This window comes from Lampetra fluviatilis, chromosome 18 (assembly GCF_964198595.1).
Source record: "Lampetra fluviatilis chromosome 18, kcLamFluv1.1, whole genome shotgun sequence".
Classification (NCBI taxonomy): domain Eukaryota; kingdom Metazoa; phylum Chordata; class Hyperoartia; order Petromyzontiformes; family Petromyzontidae; genus Lampetra; species Lampetra fluviatilis.
In genome coordinates, this window is record NC_136292.1 from 6,936,288 (window position 1) to 6,958,569 (window position 22,282).

At 55.1% G+C, this 22,282-nt stretch overlaps 1 protein-coding gene across 3 annotated transcripts; it reads left to right on the forward strand.

The window, feature by feature from the left end:
* Window positions 1-670: 670 nt before the first annotated feature.
* On the forward strand, window positions 671-20,675 carry LOC144937155 (vasodilator-stimulated phosphoprotein-like). 3 transcript variants are annotated; one of them, XM_078864460.1, is made up of 16 exons: window positions 671-1,058; window positions 3,862-3,936; window positions 4,918-5,083; window positions 7,573-7,753; window positions 10,670-10,724; window positions 12,043-12,092; window positions 12,626-12,840; window positions 13,879-13,994; window positions 14,430-14,538; window positions 14,677-14,728; window positions 15,121-15,178; window positions 15,435-15,506; window positions 15,690-15,761; window positions 15,920-15,992; window positions 17,010-17,067; window positions 17,684-20,675. In XM_078864460.1, the coding sequence occupies exons 2-16, from the start codon at window positions 3,872-3,874 to the stop codon at window positions 17,719-17,721; spliced, it is 1,380 nt and encodes a 459-aa protein (XP_078720586.1). In that variant the 5' UTR covers window positions 671-1,058; window positions 3,862-3,871; the 3' UTR covers window positions 17,722-20,675. The 3 variants fall into 3 exon arrangements, with proteins under 3 accessions (XP_078720586.1, XP_078720587.1, XP_078720588.1); XM_078864461.1 differs by having other exon boundaries at window positions 671-1,031; XM_078864462.1 differs by lacking the exon at window positions 671-1,058 and adding an exon at window positions 2,021-2,218.
* Window positions 20,676-22,282: the final 1,607 nt, after the last annotated feature.

Here is a 22,282-nt window from a genome sequence, read left to right on the forward strand (position 1 = left end):
TCCACCTCGCTCTGCCTGGCTCCACCTCGCTCTGCCTGGCTCCACCTCGCTCTGCCTGGCTCCACCTCGCTCTGCCTGGCTCCACCTCGCTCTGCCTGGCTCCACCTCGCTCTGCCTGGCTCCACCTCGCTCTGCCTGGCTCTGGCTCCACGCCGCTCCACATCGCTCTCTCCTGCTCCACTCTGCCGAGCTCCACTCCGCTCTCTCGTGCTCCACTCCACTCTGCCGGAGTCCTCAAGAGAAACCTCCCCGGGGTGGAGCTGCGGGGAGGCGTGACTTGACGCTTGGCCCCACCCCCACGTGCTAGCGAATGAATGCGCGTGTGAGTGGATGAATGAAAGTGTGTGAATGAGTTGAAGCACGTGGGTGAATGAGCACGTATTGATTGAAGCAGGTGTGAATGAATTTTGAGAGCGCGTACACGAGCGAAAGCACAGGTGTGGATAAATGAACGACTGAATGAAAGCACTTGCGATGAGTACACGTGAATGAATGACAGCATGTTTCTGAGCACACGAATGAATGAAAGCGCCGGGTGCACGCGTGAATGATTGAAATCGCGTCTGAGTAGACGGGAATGAATGAGGGGACGTGAGTAGACATGCTTGTGAATGATATCGCGTGCGAGTGAATGAGAACACGAATGAATGACCACGTGCTCACACTCGCCGCTCGGGCTGCAGGGGAGGTTTTGCGCGTGCGCGTGGCCGCGTGTGGAGGGAGAGATGCGTGACCTCTACGCATCGTCATCATCATCCACCACATCGTCATCCACCATCACATCATCATCATCCACAACATCATCATCCACCATCACATCATCATCATCCACTACATCATCGTCATCATCCGCCTCGTCTTTCTCATACACAACATCAGCATCATCATCCGCATCATTCTCATTCATCTCATCCACCTCGTTCTCCACCACCTCATCATCCTCCCATTCCTCCTTGTCGTCGGCAGCCGCCGCCGCCGCCGTCCACCCTGGTGCCGGAGCCCCCCGCCCCGGTCCCGCACAGACGCACGCGGTGTGTGGAGGGAGACAGACGCACGAGGTGTGTGGAGGGAGACAGACACGCGGTGTGTGGAGGGAGCGAGGGGGTGCCAGGGCGTGCCGAGGGGAGAGGGGCCGGGGGTCCCCTTTGTCTGAGGGTGCGCGCGGCGCGAGGCCACGACCCGGCGCGGCCTGGGTGTGGCTGTGATGGTTTGGTGGTGGTGGTGGTGGTCAGGGAGCGGTGGTGGTGGTCGGGGAGCGGTGGTGGTGGTGGGGAGCGGTGGAAGGGAGTGGGGAGCGGTGGAAGGGAGTAGTGAGCGGTGGTGGTTGTGGAAGGGAGTTGTGGTAGTTGGAGGTAGTGGTTGTTATGATAGGGAGTGGGAATGATGGTGGGAGGGAGTGGTGGTGATGGTGATGGTGGTGGTAGGGAATGGTAGTGGTGATGATGATGGTGGTGGTAGGGAATGGTAGTGGTGATGATGATGGTGGTGGTGATGATGATGGTGGTGGTGGTGGTGATGATGGTGGTGGTGGTGGTGATGGTGGTGGTGGTGATGGTGGTGATGATGATGGTGGTGGTGGTGATAGGGAGTGGTGGTGGTGGTGATGGTGGTGATGGTGGTGATAGGGAGTGGTGGTGGTGGTGGTGGTGGTGATGCTGGTGGTGTGAGGGAGAGAGAGTGGTGGTGATGGTGGTGGTGGTAGGGAGTGCTGGTGGTGTGAGGGAGAGAGAGAGAGTGGTGGTGATGGTGGTGGTGATGGTGGTGATAGGGAGTGGTGGTGATGGTGGTGGTGGTGATGCTGGTGGTGTGAGGGAGAGAGAGTGGTGGTTATGGTGGTGGTGGTGATGGTGGTGGTGGTAGGGAGTGCTGGTGGTGTGAGGGAGAGAGAGAGTGGTGGTGATAGGGAGTGGTGGTGATGGTGGTGATGCTGGTGGTGGTGATAGGGAGTGGTGGTGATGGTGGTGGTGATGCTGGTGGTGTGAGGGAGAGAGAAAGTGGTGGTGATGGTGGTGGCTTGAGGAGGGTGATGGCTGTCGAGGGGGTGGTGTTGATTGTCACGCTGGTAGTCGCAGTGTTTTATCCGTGATGGTTGTGATAATAATTGTGGTGGTAATGAGGATTACAGTGATGGTGATGTTTGTAATGATGGTGATCATGTTCGTGGAAGATTTTCCCGAAATCTGAATGGATACCCCGGTCGCAAGTGATGGTGCTGACGGTGATGCCGACTGTGGTTTGTGGTGGTGCCGAGTGTGGTTTGTGGTGATCCCAACCAAAGTTCCACCAGCCTTGCGTGTGCTTTCACAAAGACCCCAACTCGGGTTCACTACCAGCCCCCTACCCCTTATTACCCATCCTGACAGCTCCCCCCCCCCCCCCACTTATCCAGGTCCCCTTTACTAAGGGATAAACCCACCGTGCGTATCCGCCCTTTCGCGAACACGTGCGTGTGTGTGTATGTTGTGGGTGCGTGTGTATGTGTCGTGTGTGTATGTCGTGGGTGCGTGTGTGTTTGTGTCGTGGGTGCGTGTGTATGTGTCGTGTGTGTTTGTGTCGTGGGTGCGTGTGTGTGTATGTCGTGGGTGCGTGTGTATGTGTCGTGTGTGTTTGTGTCGTGGGTGCGTGTGTGTGTATGTCGTGGGTGCGTGTGTGTGTGTATGTCGTGGGTGCGTGTGTGTTTGTGTCGTGGGTGCGTGTGTGTGTCGTGTGTGCGTGTGTGTGTGTCGTGCGAAAGAGAAGGGGGAGCGGTGGTGCAACGGTTAGCGCGTTACGCTACGAACCCGGCGACCCGAGTTACTTACCCGCTCACGGCCAACATCAGTGGCTATCTGAATCGGTTCTGGGCCTCCCCGAGGTTGACTCCGCCTCAAATGAGTACCCGGTACGATGTGTAAACATCGCCACTGGGGAGACAAAGGTGGCCGGGCGTGGTGCTGGTCACCCACCCCCTCGTGTGCCGTTCCGGCCTTCATAGGTGCTCGCTAACAGCACTTGCCCCTACAGTCTGTTTAGGCTATACAGGGGATCTTCATCTTTTTAGTTGTACACGTGTTTATGTATTTGTGTCTATGTTGTACAAGTGTTAATGTGAATGTATTTGTGTGTATAAGTGTTAATGTGTATGTATTTTTGCGTCTGTGTTGTACAAGTGTTAATGTGCATGTATTTGTGTGTGTGCAAGTATTGATGTGTATTTGTGTGTCTGTGTGTGTTGTACAAGTGTTGATGTGTGTGTCTGTGTGTTGTACAAGTGATGATGTGTGTTTGTGTGTCTGTGTGTGTGTGTTGTACACGTGTTGATGATGTGTGTTTGTGTGTCTGTGTGTGTGTTGTACAAGTGTTGATGTGTATGTGTGTGTCTGTGTGTGTGTGTTGTACAAGTGTTGATGTGTATTTGTGTCGGTGTGTTGTACAAGTGTTGATGTGTATGTGTGTGTCTGTGTATGTGTGTGTTGTATAAGTGTTGATGTGTGTGTGTGTGTTGTACAAGTGTTGATGTGTGTTGTACAATTGTTGATGTGTATGTATGTGTGTCTGTGTGTTGTACAATTGTTGATGTGTATGTGTGTGTGTTGTACAATTGTTGATGTGTGTTTGTGTGTGTGTGTGTGTTGTACAAGTGTTGATGTGTATGTGTGTGTGTTGTACAATTGTTGATGTGTATGCATATTTGTCTGCGTGTGTGAGAGAGCCGACCGGATGTGGTCTGACCTCCCATAGCTCAACTCGCACTGTGGAACACACGCACACACCAATACATACGCACCAACACTCATACAACACACACACACACCAACACTCATACAACACACACAGACACACACACGCGGTCCAGAGCGCTGCGCCTGTGTTCTCTCCCAGCTCCGGCCCCATGAGCAGCAGGAGACTGCTTCCCACGGTCCCCGCGGGACCCGCGGGACCTGCGGAGACCAGCAGGTGAGTGACCCCACTGACCCCCCCCCCCCACCACCGGCCGGGGTGTCTCCCTACGTGTCCCCACGTCCCCCACGTCTCCCACTTCCCACGTCTCCCACTCCCAACTTCCCCCACTCCCCACGTCTCCCACTCCCCACGTCTCCCACTCCCCACGTCTCCCACTCCCCACGTCTCCCACTCCCCACGTCTCCGTGTCTCCGTGTCCCCCATGTCCCCACGAGTCTTTGTATGCGTTCATCAGAATCCCCGTGTCTCCGTGTTGATGTCTCCGTGTTGATGTGTTGATGTCTCTGTGTTGATGTCTTCGTGTCGATGTGTTGATGTCTCTGTGTTGATGTCTTCGTGTCGATGTGTTGTCTCCGTGTTGATGTCTCTGTGTTGATGTCTCCGTGTCAATGTGTTTATGTCTCCGTGTTGACGTGTTGATGTCTCTGTGTTGATGTCTCCGTATCGATGTGTTGATGTCTCCGTGTTGACGTGTTGATGTCTCTGTGTTGATGTCTCCGTGTCGATGTGTTGATGTCTCCGTGTTGATGTCTCCGTGTCGATGTCTCCGTATTGATGTATCTGTGTTGATGTCTTCGTGTTGATGTCTCTGTGTTGATGTCTCCGTGTCGATGTGTTTGTCTCCGTGTTGACGTGTTGATGTCTCTGTGTTGATGTCTCCGTGTCTCCGTGTTGATGTCTCCGTGTTGATGTATCTGTGTTGATGTCTTCGTGTTGATGTCTCCGTGTTGATGTGTCAATGTCTCCGTGTCGATGTCTCGATGTCTCAATGTCTCAATGTCGATGTCTCTGTTCATGTCTCTGTGACTCTGTGTTTATGTCTCAATGTCGATGTCTCTGTTGATGTCTCCGTGTTGATGTCTGGATGTCTCCGTGTTGATGTCTGGATGTCTCCGTGTTGATGTGTTCATGTCTCCATGTTGATGTGTTAATATCGACGTCTCTATGTTGATGTCTCCGTGCCGATGTCCACAGTGAACTCGCGGTGGTGGTCGCTGCCCCAATGTTATACGATGACTCGAGTCGCCGCTGGGTTCCGTGTGCTGGGGGAGGAGCAGGGGAATCCGGTCCCGCATTCATCCACCTCCTCCAGGAGCGCACCTCCATCCGCGTGTGGGGGCAGCGTGTATACGACCAGCAGGTGTGTGTGTAGGTGGGTGTAGGTGGGTGTGTGTGTGTAGGTGTGTGTGTGTGTGTAGGTGTGTGTGTGTGTGTAGGTGGGTGTGTGTGTGTAGGTGTGGGTAGGTGTGGTTTCAGGAAAGGGCGGTCCTGCATAGATGCCATATTTTTCTGTCCGGCTGCTACAGCAGAGGTGTAGGGAATTCCAACAAGACCTACATCTCTGCTTTATTGACCTGGTCAAGGCCTATGATACCATCAGTAGGCCTGGGCTCTGGGTTGTTCTTCGTGCTTTCGGAGTCTCTGACCCTCTGCTCACGATCATTAAGGACCTTCATGATGGTGAGTGGGCCCGGGTAAAACTACGTGGCCGGGAGTCAGAGCCATTCCCTGTACACCTTGGGGTGTGACAGGGATGTCCTCTGGCCCCCACATTATTTAACATCTATTTTGACCACGTAGTTTGTGAAGCCTTCAATAGCTGTACCGGAGGAATTTCCATTTGGTACAGATATAATGGGAGGCTGATCGATGCCCGGGTGCAGTCAAGGGATGGCTCCCTATTGGTCAACCACGTTATGTATGCCGATGGTTTGGTAATTTCTGCTCATTCAGAGGAGGAGTTAGAGACGCTTCTGCTGAAACTGGAGTGTGCCACTAAGAGGTGGGGCCTTACCATCAACCCCACCAAAACTAAGCACCTGTCTGGGTATTTTGTACCATCGGACACTCCACCCACACAACTCCCAATCGGTAATGGGGCAGTTGTGGAGAGAGTGGAGAGTTTCCCGAGTTTTCCATACCCGGGTAGGGTGCTTATGACCGGCTCCAGTTTAACAGCAGAGGTCTCACTCCGAATCAGTCGAACGGCAATATCTTTTCATCGGTTGCGTAACGCTGTGTGGAAGCTACTTGGTCTGTAGCTCCGCAAGAAGCTTCAGGTCTTCTCGGCCACAGTCATTCCCTCCCTTCTGTACGCTTGCGAAACGTGGACCCCCCTAATGGAGCATATTCGCCGGTTAGAAACATTTAGGCTGGCCTGCCTACAATGCATCCTGGGTTTAACCAGGCTGGATTGTGTGAGGAGCTCACAAATCCTTGAAAGATCCGGGCAAAGTCCCATCGGTGAGCTCCTCCGGCAGGCAAGGCTGCGTTGGCTGGGTCATGTAGCCTGCATGCCCAGTCACCGCATGCCTAAACAGCTTTTGTTCGGATCGAGGGGGTTAAACTGGCGCGGCACGGGCTAGAGAAGAGCTGAAGTGATGTGGTTCAGGAGAATGTGAACTTGCCGATGACTGATACCAGCAGTGTCAAGATCGGCATCTGTGGAGGAGTTTCGTGAAGGACGCTACTGGGCGGAGGAGCAACGTTCACAACAGCGAGCGGAGCGCCGGGTGGCTAAAGCACAGCAAATTGGCACAGTAGGGGGCACAGGTGGTGCATCAGCCTGTCATCTCAGTCATCTCAGTCAGTCGACCCGTGGCACCTGAGTCTGCCCCGTGGGTCTGCCCCGTTCTACACTTCACGTGGCCTCAAGGTGCACATGGCCTGGCACAAGCGTCGTGGTGACGTCACCGCCACTTAGTGGCTGTTGTTGATGTAGAGCAGTGAATCTCAATTGCAGTGCTCAGGAAGCCCGCGGTCCAAGACCACATCACCCCGACCCAATACAATCTCAGATCAATGTCAAGATTGCACTCACTTTATTCAAAATCCTCCATGGACTCACTCCTGCCTAACACTCCCCTCTCACCTCACTCTGATCCCCTCCACGCACTCCTCCCACCTCACCACTCTGACCGCGCTCTAATCCCCTCCACGCACTCTGCTGCCTCTCCGACTCGGTAGGACTTCCCCGTGTAAACAAATGGCCGCTGTCACAGTCCTGTGACTGTGGTGATTATTATTATTATTCCTCCGCGTGTCCCCCTCCTGCGACCAAGTCACGCGGAACCCGCCCGATCTCGGCAGATCTCGGCAGCTGAGCCAGTTTTGAGCTTGGACAGCGACCGCCGCACCTCGAGCCGATGTCCAAGCGCTGCGCTGGCTACGCCGTCAGCAAGGGCGGTGCAGGGAAATTGTGCAGCGCTCTGTTGCACTGCACTCGCCAGCCCTAGCTCTGAGCGGCGTGGTGAAGTGCGATAAACAAAAAAACAATCGCCCACGCGGCCTGACGAGGTTCCCGTCCAGCATCGCAGTGACGAGATGCCTGTTATAGGTGAAACACACACACACCTCGCCACCCTGCCCTCGCCGCTGCCCCCCACTCACCCTGTGCCCCCTCCGCCTCACCCCGTACACCTCCCCCACCCCGTTCCCCTCCTCACCCCGTGCCCCCCTCATTCCGTGCCCCCCCCCTCACCTCGTGCCCCCCCCCCTCACTCCATGCCCCCCCTCACTCCGTGCCCCCCCCACTCCGTGCCCCCCCCCCCACTCCGTGCCCCCCCCCCACTCCGTGCCCCCCCCTCACCCCGTGCCCCCCCCTCACCCCGTGCCCCCCCCGTCCCGCAGACGGTGCTGGAGTGCCACCTGACGCAGGGCACGCGCTTCCACCGCGCCACCCCCACCTTCCTGCAGTGGCGCAGCGAGGGCCGCGTGTTCGGCCTGAGCTTCACGAGCGAGGACGACGCCAACCTCTTCATCAACGCCATGACGTGGGGGACCGAGGCGCTCTCGGTGGGGGGCGCGGGAGGTACGGGGGGGGGGGGGGGCTCGTGATAGGAGGGAGGGTGGCCTGGAGGCACCTGTGTGTGTGTCTGTAGTTGTACGTGTGTGTGTGTCTGTGTCTATGTCTGTAGTTGTACGTGTGTGTGTGTCTGTGTCTGTAGTTGTACGTGTGTGTGTGTGTCTGTAGTTGTACGTGTGTGTGTGTGTCTGTAGTTGTGTGTGTGTGTCTGTGTCTGTAGTTGTACGTGTGTGTGTGTGTGTCTGTAGTTGTACGTGTGTGTGTGTCTGTAGTTGTACGTGTGTGTGTGTCTGTAGTTGTACGTGTGTGTGTCTGTAGTTGTATGTGTGTGTGCGTTTGGGGGTGCATGGAAGTGTGGCCAGTACAGAAGCACGTGGGGGGGGGGGGCACCTGTACACGGGGTGTGATGCACGACAGGTGTGTGTCACAGGTGAAGCTATGTGCCCCCCCCCACCTGTTGTGCTCCCTCTCCCACTGTTTACTGGGTCATAGGATCAGGGGTGACACTTGGGAAGTGTTGAGTCTTCAGGATTGATCAAAATGGGTCGAGGTCACCACGTACATTGTATTTGGAGGAGGGGTGGCACGTGTGTGTGTGTGTGTCTGTGTGTGTGTGTGTGTTTTTGTGTGTGTCTGTGTGTATGTGTGTGTCTCTGTGTGTGTGTCTGTGTGTGTGTCTCTGTGTGTGTGTCTGTGTGTGTGTCTCTGTGTGCCACTAAGAGGTGGGGCCTTACCATCAGCCCCACCCGGGGACCCAGGTTCAATTCCCGCTCACGGCCAACACCAGTGATGATTGTCTGAACCGGTCCTGGGCCTCCCCTAGTGTGTAAACATCACCACTAGGGAGGCGAAGGCGGCCAGGCATGGTGCTGGCCACCCACCCCCTCTTGTACCATTCCGGCCTTCATAGGTGCTCGCTAACAGTACTTGCCCCTACAATCTGTTAAGGCTATACGGTGGATCGTTGCCTTTATCTTGTGCATGTGTGTGTGAATGTCGTTGTTTCCAGAACTGAAGTTCAGTTAGCAATGACCGGGTCATCAACCTGGAAAATATTTCCAGACCTGCACAAACCACATCCAGTCTTCCTCTCTCTCGCTATGAGCTGTGGCTACGACTGCTACTGCAGTTTACCAGCGACTCGGAAAAAGTTTAGTTTTTAAGCACTGGTTGTACAAGTCCGTGTGTGAACGTGTGTGTGTGTGGCCACCACCCCCCTCATGTGCTGTGCCGGTCTTGATAGGTGCTCGCTAACAGAACTTGCCCCAAGATTCAACTCTGTGGAGGATCTTTGTCCTTGTATGTTATATCCGAATCGGTCAAACGGCGTTATCATTTTGTCAGCTGTGCAACGTTGTGTGGAAGCTTCCTGGTCTGTCGCTCCAAACAAAGGTTTAAATCTACTCGGCCATAGTTTTGTGCCCTCCTCTATGCTTGCAAAACGTGGACCCTTCAAATGGAACATCTGCGTCGGTTTGAAAAACGTAGACTGGCCTGCCTACCGATCCATTCTGGGTTTCACCAGGCTGGATTGTGTGAGGAGCTCGCAGATCCCTGAAAGATTTGGACACAGTCGTATCGGTGAGCTACTCGGGAAGGCAAGGATGGTTCATGTAGCCCACATGCCCAGCCACCGCATGCCCAAGCAGCTTCTATTTGTTCTGATGGTGGTGGCTAAATGTGTATGGCACAGGCTAGAGAAGAGATGGGATGATGTGGTACAGAAGGATGTTTGGCTGAGTGGACTTGCTGAAAACTGTTCCCAGTGGTGCCAGGAGGAGACTCATGAAGGATGCTGTTGGTCAGTTGGAGGCAATCGCCCTCCAACAATAACAGAGGGCAAAAAAGTGACCCTCGCAACAATAAGCGGCGCGCCGGGTAGATAAATGCAGCAAGTTGGCACAGTAGGGGATATAGTCATCTCAGTCAACCCATAGCACCTGGGTCTGTCCCCTGACAGCAGCGAGCCTTCCACACTTCATCTGATGGCCCCAAAGTGCACCTAGCCTGGCACAAGCGGTGTGGTACCGTCACTGTCACTAAGTGGCGAATGGCAGTTGTGTGTGTACACACGTGTGAACGTGTGTATGTGTGTACGCAGTTGTACCGGCGTATGTTTGTGTAGTTAAACGCACGTGGGTGTAGGGGAAGCGGGATCCCGGTCTGTGGTGATGGGAGGAAATCTGCAGTAGCTGCGCGGGTTGTAGTACCCGCGCGTGCTCGGTGCCTGCGTGTGTGACACTGTGCGTGTAGTGTAGCGGTTAGCGCGCTGCGCTTTGAACCTGGCGACCCGGGTTCGATTCCCGCTCACGGCTAACACCAGTGACGATTATCTGAACCGGTCCTGGGCCTCCCCTAGGTCGACTCAGCCTTAAATGAGTACCTGGTGTGGTGTGTAAACATCGCCACTGGGGAGACAAAGGCGGTCGAGCGTGGTGCTGGCCACCCACCCCCTCGTGTACCGTTCCGGCCTTCATAGGTGCTCGCTAGCAGCACTTGCCCCTACAGTCTGTTAAGGCTATACGGGGGATCTTTGTGTGACACTGTGCGTGTGTGACACGTTGCGTGTATGTGGGACCTGCGGTGCGGTAGTCGGCAGACTGCACCACAAAGAACGAACGCAACCACCCAAGTTAGATTCCCCGCCACGGCCAAGATCGTTAGCGAGTGACTTCTCAACCAGTCCTAGGCCCCGCCCACATCAGCTCAGCCTTAAATGAATGCCTGGTCCGGTGTGTAAACAAAGTGATAGGGCGTGGTGCTGGTCACACCAACCACCTCGTGCGCCGTGCCAGCCTTCATAGGTGCTGGTTAACAACAGCACTTGCCCCAACAGCTTGTGTAGACTATACGGGGGATCTTTGTCTGCACACGCGCGTGTGGACTGGCGTACACGTGTGTGTGTGCGCGTGATCATCTCAGGAGGAGGACCTCCACAAAGCCCGGATCGTGATGAGGCCGAGTCGGGCGGCGACAGGTGCGTACGTGTGTGTATGTATGTACGTGTGTGTGTGTATGTATGTACGTGTGTGTATGTATGTATGTGTATGTGTACGTGTGTGTGTGTACGTGGAGCGGTGGTGTAGCGGTTAGCATGCTGCACTACGAACCCGGCGACCCGAGTTCGATTCCCGCTCACGGCCAACGCCGGTGACTATTACCTGAATCGGTCCTGGGCCGATTCAGATAATCGAATGCCTGGTGTGGTGTGTAAACATCGTCACCAGGGAGACAAAGGCGGCCTGACGTGCTGTTGGTCACTCACCCCCTCGTGTACCATTCCGGCCTTAATAGGCTCTCGCTAACAGCACTTTCCCCCACAGTCTGTTAAAGCTATCAGGGGGATCTTTGTCATTGTACCTGGTGGATAAGTATGACGTCATTAATGCGTCGTTCTGCCATACCGGCACTTCTCAGTGCACCAAACTTGCCGAGCAGCACGCTTCTGAATGGTTCCTATTGCTGCGCTATGATGGCAATGGTGGTGAGTGTGCAATGAGTGTGCAATGAGTGTGTGTCTGTGTGCGTGTCTGTGTAGTGCAGCGGGTAGCGTGTTGCGCTACAAACCCGGCGGCCCGGGTTCGATTTCTGCTCAAGGCCAACACCAGTGACGATTATCTGAACCGATCCTGGGCCTCTCCTAGGTCGACTCGGCCTCAAATGAGTACCTAGTGCGATGTGTTAACGTGTGCGATGTGTTAACATGGCACTAGTTAGTCATCGCCACGAGGGAGACAAAGGTGGCCGGGTGTTGTTCTGGCCACCCACCCCCCCCGTGTGCCGTGCCGGCCTTCATAGGTGCTCGCTAACAGCACTTGTCCCAACAGTCTGGTTAATATTCTTTGGGTCTTTCGGTAAAGTCACGGGGATCTTTGTATTTTTTTTTGTCTGTGGGAGCTCCTCCAGCAGGCGAGGCTGTGTTGGCTGCGTCATGTAGCCCACATGTGCAGACATCCCAAGTGCAAGCAGCTTCTGTTTGGCCGGTTAGAGGAACTAAATGGGTACGGCACGGGCTAGAGAAGAGATGAATTGATGCGGTACAGAAGGATGTGAGCTAATTGTACTTGCCGATGACGGGAACCAGCGATGTCAAGATCGGCCTTTGTGGAGGAGGCTTGTGAAGGATGCTTCCAGGCATTTGGAGGAAGTTGCCCTCCAACAGGAGGGTAGAGAAGCGACCAAAGGTGGCCGGGCATTGTGCTGGCCACCCTTGTGTTCCATACCGGCCTTAATAGGCTCTATGGGAATCTGTGTGTGTGTGTGTGTCTGTCTGTCTCCATGTGTCTGCATCTCAGCTTGTACGAGTCCCTAGACTCGTACCAGGACCTGCACAAGAGTTTCCACGGTAACACCTCCTCACGGGGACCACCTTCTCTTCTCCATTCCCGTTGACATCTCTCCTCGTCTTACCTCTCATCATTTCCCTCCACGTCACTTCCTCCTTCTCCACCTGTCCCCTTCACTCATCTCACTTTCCCCTTCCTTACCTCATCTCTCATTTCCTGTCTCACATATTCCCTCCCGATAATTTCACCTCTTCTCTCGTCTCACCTCATCTCTATTCTCTCATCTGTCTACTTCCCATCTTTTCTTTTCTCACCATCTCTCCTCTTTGCTAATCCCTCCTCACCTCATCTTCTCTTCTTCTAATCTCGCTCGTTCATGACGTTTGCCCTCACCTCTCATTTTCCCTCCCCATCATCCCTCTCCTCGTCCTCAACCTCGTTGCTGTGTCCCCTCGTCAGTCTCACCGTCCGTGTTTAGGTTTCAGTGAGGGGGGGACCTAAAGGGGGGGGGGGGTGAGGGCGGGACAGGGTGGGGGGACTCGAGGGAGGGATTGGAGGGGGTTCACGGGACCCCTGTTTGTGCCCACTTCAGGACGAAACGGGGCCTCCACTTTGGCCCACACTGCGGCCCCCGTGTGTGGAACGGGACCCCAGGGTGCCCAGCCTGGGGGGGCCCAGCCTGGGGGGGGGGCCCCGCCACCCCCGCCCCCTCCCCCACCGCCGCCCCCCGCGGGAGGAAGCGCGGCCCCAAGGCCCCCTGCGTTCGGGGCCTCGATCGCAGGGGTCCAACTCAAGAAAGTCCAGCCGGTAACCAACAGCAACGCAATCGCAACAACCATAAGGCAATCGACAGCAAGAACACTGCAACAAAAAACAACAAGATAAACACAACATCAACACAGCACCGATAACATACTCCAACAACAACCAAACAACGCCACGAACACTGTAAGGCAGGGACACGGAGCAACGCTTAATTTAGCCGCCACTTGCCCGGGTGAACGACCCAGGAAATATATAAACAGCGTCAAAACGCAACCGCATCATGCGAGTGAGTGGCATTGGGGGTGGGGGGGGGGGGAAGTGCGGGGAGAAGATAAGCGGAAGTGGAGGACGAGGAGGTTGGGAGTTGGCGGAGTCGGGGGGGCAGGGGGCGGACAAAGCAACCAAGGCCCAACGAGTCCCAGAAGGGTCCGTGAGAGGCCGGAGTGAGGGTTGCTGCCACCTGCCTCTGGGTTTGCCCGGGACAGTGCGGGTGTTGGCGTCTGTGTTTCGGGCGGCAGAAATTGGTTTGTGCCGAGTTCTCGCGGCCGTTGTTGCTGCGTTGAACTTCGGTCGGCCCGCAGTGGACCTAGGCCGACTTGAGAAATGTGTCTGGGGGTTGGCCTGCGAGAAAGGGGTCCACGCATCCCCCCAGCGCCTCTCCCAGCGCCTCTCCCAGGGCAATCTCGGGAGGGCCCCTAGGGCCCCACACCGCTTGTGGGACTGGGCCGCCCGGGAGCCGGTGTCCACGCGGAGGGATTGGGCAGCAAACGTGGACACGTCTGGAACGGACCGATTCGTTGCGAATTGTATTATTCAATAAACAAACATTGCATTTGAATTAGAGACATTGATATCTACCGTAAATAATGGCATGTTCATTGAGACCTTTTGGTGAACGTCGATGATTTCATCAAACACATCCAGAGTTCGATACGTCGATGGCTCTCAGTCCATGTCCAAACCCTCGACTCGAGCTTGTGAAGGGCTCCTTGGGTATGGACAGGTGGACTACACCTTTAACCCCCTCTCTCACCCCTCCTCTCCACTCCCCTCCCCTGGGCACCCCCCCCCCCCACCAAGACTGAGGAGTCGGGGCCTGGAGGAGGAGGGGGCAGCCGGGGTCCCCCAGGAGGAGGAGCAGGAGGAGGCTCTGGGGGGGGCCTAATGGATGAGATGAGCGCCATGCTGGCCCGGAGGTGGGGTCCCTCGTCAACATCATCATCATCAATAATCACCATGAATCACCATCATCATCAATAATCATCATGAATCACCATCATCATCAATAATCACCATGAATCATCATCAATAATCACCATGAATCACCATCATCATCAATAATCACCATGAATCACCATCATCATCCCCGCCACCACTACCATCACGATCACCGTCACTCACGTCGCCATCACTTACGTCGCCATCACTTCTGCCACCTTCACCATGATCACAACCATCATCCTGACGACCGTCGCTGCTGTCGACGTCATCACGATCGTCAACACCATCGTCATGCGGCATGCGGCATGCGGCTTGCACGACAATAATAACAATCGGAGCCTTCCTGCCTCCACACACCTCATCACCATCATCGGCACCCCCCCCCCCCCCCCACCGTGTGTCCCCACCAGGAGAAAGACCTCTCAGGGGGTTCTCTCAGCAGCGACGGGGACCCCCGGGACCCCAGGGACCCCAGGGACCACAGGGACCACAGGGACCCCAGACCCAGCACCGGGACCCGTGAGTGTCTCCAGGTTCACCTGTGATGATGGGATGGTGTACCACTGATGATATGATGGTGTGTGACTGTGATGGTGTGCCAATGATTGTGTGATGATGTGATGGTGTGTCACTGTGGTGGTGGGTCTCTCTGTGTAGGAGGAGGCTCCGGCTGCGATCGCTGGTCCCAAGAAAGACACGAGGCCTCTCGGTGTGTCACCATAGCGACTGCATCATCTCAGCTCTAGACCCTTCCAGATCATCAGGGGCGGGGGAACCTGCCACATGAGCCCTACCGCTTAGAAATGGCCCATTGACGATGCTTTTCAGTCACTGCAAGTAGCACCTTAGCAGCACTAATCGAGCACTAGAGGGGCGCAAATGTTTTCAACCTGGCAACAAGGGGGTGTGTATTGGGTATTGTTGTGTGTGTGTGTGTGACGTGTGTGAACCGAGTGCTTGTTGGGTGGTGTTGTTGGTGAGTGTGTGGGCTCTCGTTGGGCGCCTGTTGCTGGCGGTGTACCGCTCTTTCTCTCCCTCCCCGTGTACCGCTCCCTCTCCCCGTGTACCGCTCTCTCTCTCCCTCCCCGTGTCTGCCCGCAGAGAGCCCCAAGAAGGCGCCGTGGGCCAACGGGAAGCCGCTCAGTCGATCGCAGTCCAAGTGCGTCCCTTCATGTCTGCCTTCTCCTCCCCCTCCCCATCGTCATGCGTCATCTCCATCCAACTGTTCGTCCATCTGTCGGTTGATTCGCCGTCTATCAGTCAGGTCTATCCGTCCATTGCTTTGTCTGTTCCTGTGTATGTCGATTCGTTTCTCCGTCCATTTTACTGTTTATCTGTGCGATCATCTGTCCACACGTCCGTCCATCCGTCCACGCGTGCGTTGTGTCCGTCCCCTGTCCCCGTGTCCCCGTCAGGCTGGAGATGGGCCGTGAGGCCACGGGGAAGGAACCCGGTCCCTCCCTCAACTCCTCCAGCAGCCTGAGCAGGTGCCTACGTCTCGTAATCTGTCTCCCTGTCCATCTGTCCGCATGCCTCTCCACGTCTGTTCGTCGGTCCGTCCACCGGTGGTCCGTTCGTGCATCTGGCTGTATGTCCATTTGCCTGCAAAGTGCGTCCACATGTCTCTCCAACACCTGCCCGCTCCTCCTCCTCCGTCTCCGTCTCTGCAGGCTGGAGATGAGCCGCGGGGCCGAGAAGAAGCAGCCGGACGCTGCGCTCAACTCCTTGCGCAACCTGAGCAGGTGCGGATGCAGGGACAGCACTAGTGGGGTGGGGGGGGGGGGCGGGGGGACTGGCCTGGGCCCTGAGCCACCAAATGTCCCTGTGGCTTCCCCCCCCCCCTCGCCCCCCTCACTGTCCACTGGCCCCCCCACCCCCTCCCACCTCTCTCCACCACCAGGACCAAGTCGTGTGTCGGGTCTCTGACGCTGCACGCCGTGCCGGATGGCGGCCCCTCGCAGAACCTCAAAGAGGTTCGTGCCCCCCACCCCCCCGACCTCCCCCCCCCCCCACCACTTACATTCGGTCTCGTCGCAGCGAATTTGAGTTTTTGCGCCGAATTTGAGTTTTTGCGCACTTTCTGTCCCCCCTCCCCCCCGTCCTCCAATGTTCATCGGTGTATTGTACCGGCCTCACGTTTTGTCGCAAAAAAATAAGAAAAAAGGGTTCCGAGCACCGACTCCACACACACATGGGGCCCGCCAAGGCCTCTGGGTCTGCGGCCTCCAGGTTTTGGGGCCTCTGTGTGGTGGTGCTATTTTAAGGCAGGGGTTGGTGGATCACGTGAGAGATTTGTGAAACTCCCAAAGCCTACCGCCGAGCTGCAATGTGTCCCGATGTCGGTAAGGCAGATGGATTATTGAATCTATCTGTACGGAGCGTGGAGTGTTCGTGTCTAGGTTTGCTCTGGGTTCCTCCCACGCGAAGCCAAGCCCGTTGGTTATAGAATTTGTGGCTCAACAGCCTGATGTAGCAGGACACCGCCTGAAGCAGAGCTTGCAAGTTCTACGGCGACAGATTGAGCGATTTAATACTGGAGGGTTAGTCCAGGTCAGATCGGGACAATTTGAGGATGATATCAAAACCAAATGAAACATCAGTTAATTATCATTATTATTCCACATGCTCACCCAGAACATCCTAACTGTGAGACTCAAGACTATTTCAGGAGAGCCCTGCCATGTACTTGCGCTCGAGAGCAATGCTGTTGCTGTGTGGGAAGTGCCAATCGATAAATTGGCAGGTCAGGTTTCAGCAATTGGGACGTTTGGCCAACGCGGTCACATTTCGTGGTGGTTTTACCTTAGAGAGGAAAGTTGGGGAACATACAAACTCCCTAGTCGGGGAATTGAACCCAGGCCCTTCTTGCTGTGAGGCACAGGTGTTACCACCGCGCCGCCACCCTCTTGGTGTTCATGGCGCCGATAGTGGGTGCTCGCGGAGCGGACGGGCGTCGTGACGGTGGCTGTGTGGTGCGCGCGGTGCCCTAGGAGATCCTGGCCGGCGTGCGGCAGGAGCTGCACAAGGTGAAGGAGGAGATCCTGGCCGGTGAGACCCGGGGGGGTGGGGGGTGAGGGGGATGTTGGTAGAGGGGGGGGGGGTCTCTAATGTTGGAGGGCTCCTGTGCACAGGGCCCCCCATTTCTTCAGGTGCCTGCAACCTTGTGCCGTGTCTCTGCGCATCCCCATTTCTCTGCATCTCTGTGTATTTCTGTGTCTTTGTGTCTCCGTCTGTTTCCTCCCCATTTTACTTTCTCTAGATCTCTTGTTCAGCGTCTCTCGGTGTCTCTGTCTCCCTCTCCGTGTCTCCCTCTCCGTGTCTCTGCTCTCCGTGTATCTCTCAACGTCTTTGTCTCGCAGTCTCTAGCTCCGTGTCTCCATTCCCCCCCCCCCCTCCCTCCCTGTGCACACGGCCGCCGTGTTCGTAGCAGTCACGTCTCCGTGCCCGGGGCCACAATTGCACGGCCCAGGAGACACCGGGACTCGCATGGCCCATTCTCCCCCCTGGTGGCATCATTCACGTCCCGGCTCGTTAAGCGCCATCGCCCGTTAGTGTTCTTCACTGACAATAGGCAAGGGATCGGAGAGCGCCTGAGTCGACCCTGACCTATCCCCCTCCTCTGTTCCTCTCCCTGCCCCCCTTCACCCCCCCCCTCCTTCCCCAGCCGTGCGCCAGGAGCTCACGCGGTTCAGCAAAGCCTAGCGGTGGCAGCAGCAATAGCCGAGGATTGGGGCCGGGCCCCCACCCCCCCCCCTCCAGGCACCACCAGCCACACCGCGACGGTTGCAACCGCACTTCCCCCGCCCTTGCCGAGCACTGCGTGTGAAGTCGGGGACCCACGATGGACGCGGTCACACTGTGTTTGAGTTGACTCGCACACTCACCGTTGCACTCATTCACTCGCTCACAATCGCACGCCTCCCAACTCGCTTAGACGCCTTGCTGTTGACTGTTCGGGTGTTATGACGTGAGATGCAATGAACGCGTCATTAGCGCCTCGTCTTCCCTGACCCTGCTTGGCCCCCAGCCAGATTCAGACGTTTTCTTGCGAGGCCAGCAGTAGCACTGTTTGGTTTCTGGCTCGGCACGGCAAACAGCCGCTGGAAAACCACCCATACCATAACGGGCCCCACGCTGGCTCTGCTCAGATTTGGCAGTGGAAAAGGGGGTACGGTACGTCATGTCCATGACCATTGGGAACTGTTGTCTGTGGCCCAGTATCGGCCCAGGGCCCGGGTCCTCATCCCCACGCTATATAGACTCGCTTCCTCTCGCTCCATCCCACACCTCCCCGTCCTCGCCATTCTCCGTGGCTTCATGCAAGGGTCGTGGTTGTAGTCCGGCCACGGCTGGAATTGGTTGTTGGCCTGCCCGTGTGGTACGCAGGTCCACAATATATATAAAAATGTTTAATGTAAAATGATTTACGACGAAAAATACAACTAAGCACGAATCTGTGCGCAGTCAGTATTTCGATTCATAATTGCGTTTTGGTTCAGGCCCCGTAAAATTTGTCGCAAGACCCACTACTGGTTGACGCAGCCAAACAAAATCGGTTGTTGCATTCACGCGTTTGACGATGCCAGTTGTTTTCAGCTCGCTCAACGGATAAAGTTGGAGAACGATTCTCGCAATCAACATTTATCCATTAGACTTCCTGGATTTTACTTTGACTTCATGGACCTTGTCCTGATGATGCTCTTCGCCGTTTCAAGCGGAACGTTTCGAACGGAACGTCGCGGCATATCTAATCGCTGAATCTGGTTGTGATAATTACTCACTAACTTCACCGGTGAGCAAAACAATTATAATTGGCGTGTCGTTAAACGCTCATACGCGTGACAATTTCACTGTTGGGTGGGTGGGTCTTACAGCAGAAATGTAACCGGATTGTTACGTGGCCTAACCCAAATATCAATTATAAATAAAAAGTATATAGAACTTTATTGATATTGTCATTTTAATATGGGGACAATATATATAACAAAAATACTACCCTTTATTAAATGGGTGGCAGGGTGGTGAAGCGATAACGCTGCTTTCCAGTCGTGGTGGTTGAAACGGGGCCGTGGGAGTTTCGCTTCTGACACCTCAGCCCGCACCCTCCTGCTTGCACAGCCCATGATACCCCAGCCTATACACACTTGTCCATCAATCCTAGCCCATCAACCCTAGTCCATACATCCTAGACCATCAACCCCAACCCATCACCTGGGCTCGATTAACGCAGGGGCTGATCGTGCTGCAGCCTGGGTCCTAGGAATGACAAGTCCCCCTTTATTGTGAAATATATGTGTATTAATTTATAATGGTTACAACGCAATACTGGAGCACTATGACACGTCCTGCGGGTAGTTTGGGAGTAAAAGCCATCGCATCGCTGTGTGTATGACTAGCAGCCTTGTACCGAAATTAAAATAGTTATTTTTAACTTTGATTGAGCCTTTAAATCTTGCATCGCGTTTAAAAAAAAGACAAGAGCTGAGATTGCCAAACAATCGAGCATTTGGCTTCATTGGGCAATGGTGGTGGTGAAATGGTCAAGGGAAGGAATTAAATATACAAAGAGGACCCCCCCCCCCACCAAATTATACCCATCCTGGGCCTTCCTCAAATGTGATGTATCTCTGCCCATTCCATTGAGCCCACCACTGCTAGATCAGCTCTCGCCACTCCATTATTAGGCTCGCCCATTGCTGTCAACCCAATCCATCGCTGTTTTCGAAGCCCATACATCCTATCCCATTGCACTTCGTCCATCATCCATTCACCATAATTCAGTGTTCTTCATTGCAAGGCCCGCAGGCCACTGGCGGCCCCCGGTGGCCTTTAGTGCGGCCTCTGACGTGCGGCCCCCCGACAAGACACACAGAGTGACAACATCCCCCATCATCATCATCATCATCGTCAAACCCCCCTAAGGTTTCAAATTTGTGGCGGCCCTCACAATGACGATGTCTTATCGGCAAAAGTGGCCCCCCTCTGAAAATTGGTGAAGAACACTGCCATGATCCATCTCCCCTAGCCCAGCCTGTCACCTCCATGACATGCAACAATCGCCTCCACACCCTGGATAAGATGTGCACCCTATGCGGACATGTGTGAAGACAAGTGTGTGCGTGTGTAGGTATATATACACACACACAGGTTTGTGTGTATATATAGGTGTGTGTACAGATGTGATGTGCTGGGGCTGTCGGGTGTGTGGGGGACTGAGCGCAGCTGCTGCCCTGCCCGGTTTCCCGTTGTGCTCGGAGCTCCACGGCGGTGGATGCCACCGCCACGGTTGTTGCAATATGAAGTTTTATTTTCACCGCTCGGTAGCAGTAGTAGTCGCAGCAATGGCAATGTTAATAATTTGCAAAGCAATAACGTCGCTGCTAGCAACCACACGCGTGCCACGTGACCTTCCCCGGGGTCCTGGGAGCTTCGCCGGCCCACGGGGTTCAGAAAATCCCAGAGTTCCTGGGGAGCTCGGCGGACCTGGGCTCATTGTTGCCGCTGGACGGCAAGGTTCGAGTACCAGCGTCGCCGCCTCGTCGCCTCGTCCTTGACCACTCCCTGCTCCCACCTTGACCACCCCCCCGATCCCACCTTGACCCCCCCCCGCGCTCCCACCTTGACCCCCCCGCGCTCCCACCTTGACCCCCCCTGCTCCCACCTTGACCCCCCCCCGCTCCCACCTTGACCCCCCCCGCTCCCACCTTGACCCCCCCGCTCCCACCTTGACTCCCACCTTGACCCCCCCCTGCTCCCACCTTGACCCTCCTCTGCTCCCACCTTGACCCCCCCCCCCCTGCTCCCACCTTGACCCTCCTCCGCTCCCACCTTGACCCCCACCCGCTCCCACCTTGACCCCCCCTGCTCCCACCTTGACCCTCCTCCGCTCCCACCGTGACCCCCCCCCCCCCCCCCCCCCCGCTGGCTACAGCAGTGGCCGACTTCGCGCGCACCGCTTCGCTTCTTCTTTGCCGTGCGTTCACGAAATAAAGAGCGCAGGAACCCGCGCGGTTCGAGCGCAGCGTCTGTCTCGCCGCGGGTCTACGACGCGAGCATTCTCCGTTTTTATATATGTATAAAAAAAATTGAAGCTTTTACTTTTAAACTCCCGTTTCATTTTACGTTTCGCCGGTCAGGTTTCATTCCATTCGGTCACCGCAGCGAAGTGGCAACAACCATCGCATCGTGTGCTGCTCCGCGAAGCCTCCGAATTCGAGGTCACAATCGACTGACTTACCCTCCAGATCTCTCTTACCGATGTTATTTATATTTTGTATTTACAGTAATTAGTTTCGCCCCCCCTCTTCCTCCAACCCCTCCCCTAAGGGGTCGCCCATAAATGTTATAACAACACTAATTGTTATAACAACACTCCTACAACATCAGAGTGCAGCGCCACATTAAATACGCACTACAATGACAATAGTTTAAAGCGATTTGAAGCATGTTTTATTTTTCAAAATAGAAATATGGTTTTGGGGGAGCGGGCAGAGCTTTGTGACGTCATATTTTAGGGGGGGGGGGGGTCTGACTTTTTGTGACGCCGTGTGACAAGGGGGGGGGGGGGGTCAAAAATCGTCCACAATCGCGTGACGTCATTTATGCACGGCCCCTAATGTGGGGGGGGGGGGGGTCGCTGAAGTGAACCCTGCATCACAGCCACTCTGGTCACTTCCTGCGTTTGAATTGTGAGGACGAAGTGAGAGAAATGCCTCTGACACTGATCTTTGTCCATTACAATCGATTCGATCTCGTTTCCAATTTCAACTAAAAGATGCTTTGCTGAAGATGTGAACTCGTATTAGATGTCCACCTCGAGATACGACCTCCAATACCAAACTTACCATCCCCATATTCCTGTCTCTGCACTTTTACTCCTTTTCGTGCATTCTATGCATAATCTGTCCGATCCCATTCCCTGGAAGGGGAGGAATTTATTAATTGACATTTGACATTGATTTATGTTTGTGAAATATTTTCGATTGCTCACGTGGTGAGACTGCTATTTTCGTGCTGTTTTCACTTGCGCGTCGTTTTGGTGACCGAGATCCATCCCCCCCTTTGCAATTGAGACTCATCCTGGTCCACCGTGAGTTTTTGCCTGGTAAGACAAATCGCCTTGAAGGATGGAGCCGCTTAAGGGAGGCCTTAATCCATCCATGTCAAACCCTTATTTATCAGTGCCCTACCTGATTACAGACCAACTCAGACCTTATTGGTCACCCCGTGCCCTTAGCAATCTCAACGTTCATCCTACAAAGTC

What these genes read in the sequence shown, in the direction of transcription:
- LOC144937155 (XM_078864460.1), top strand. Translation starts at nt 3,872, where the DNA reads ATGAGCAGCAGGAGACTGCTTCCCACGGTCCCCGCGGGACCCGCGGGA. An exon ending in GCCGAGTCGGGCGGCGACAG is followed by an intron (nt 10,725 to 12,042) that starts GTGCGTACGTGT and finishes TCTGCATCTCAG; the next exon opens with CTTGTACGAGTCCCTAGACT. An exon ending in GAAAGACACGAGGCCTCTCG is followed by an intron (nt 14,729 to 15,120) that starts GTGTGTCACCAT and finishes GTCTGCCCGCAG; the next exon opens with AGAGCCCCAAGAAGGCGCCG.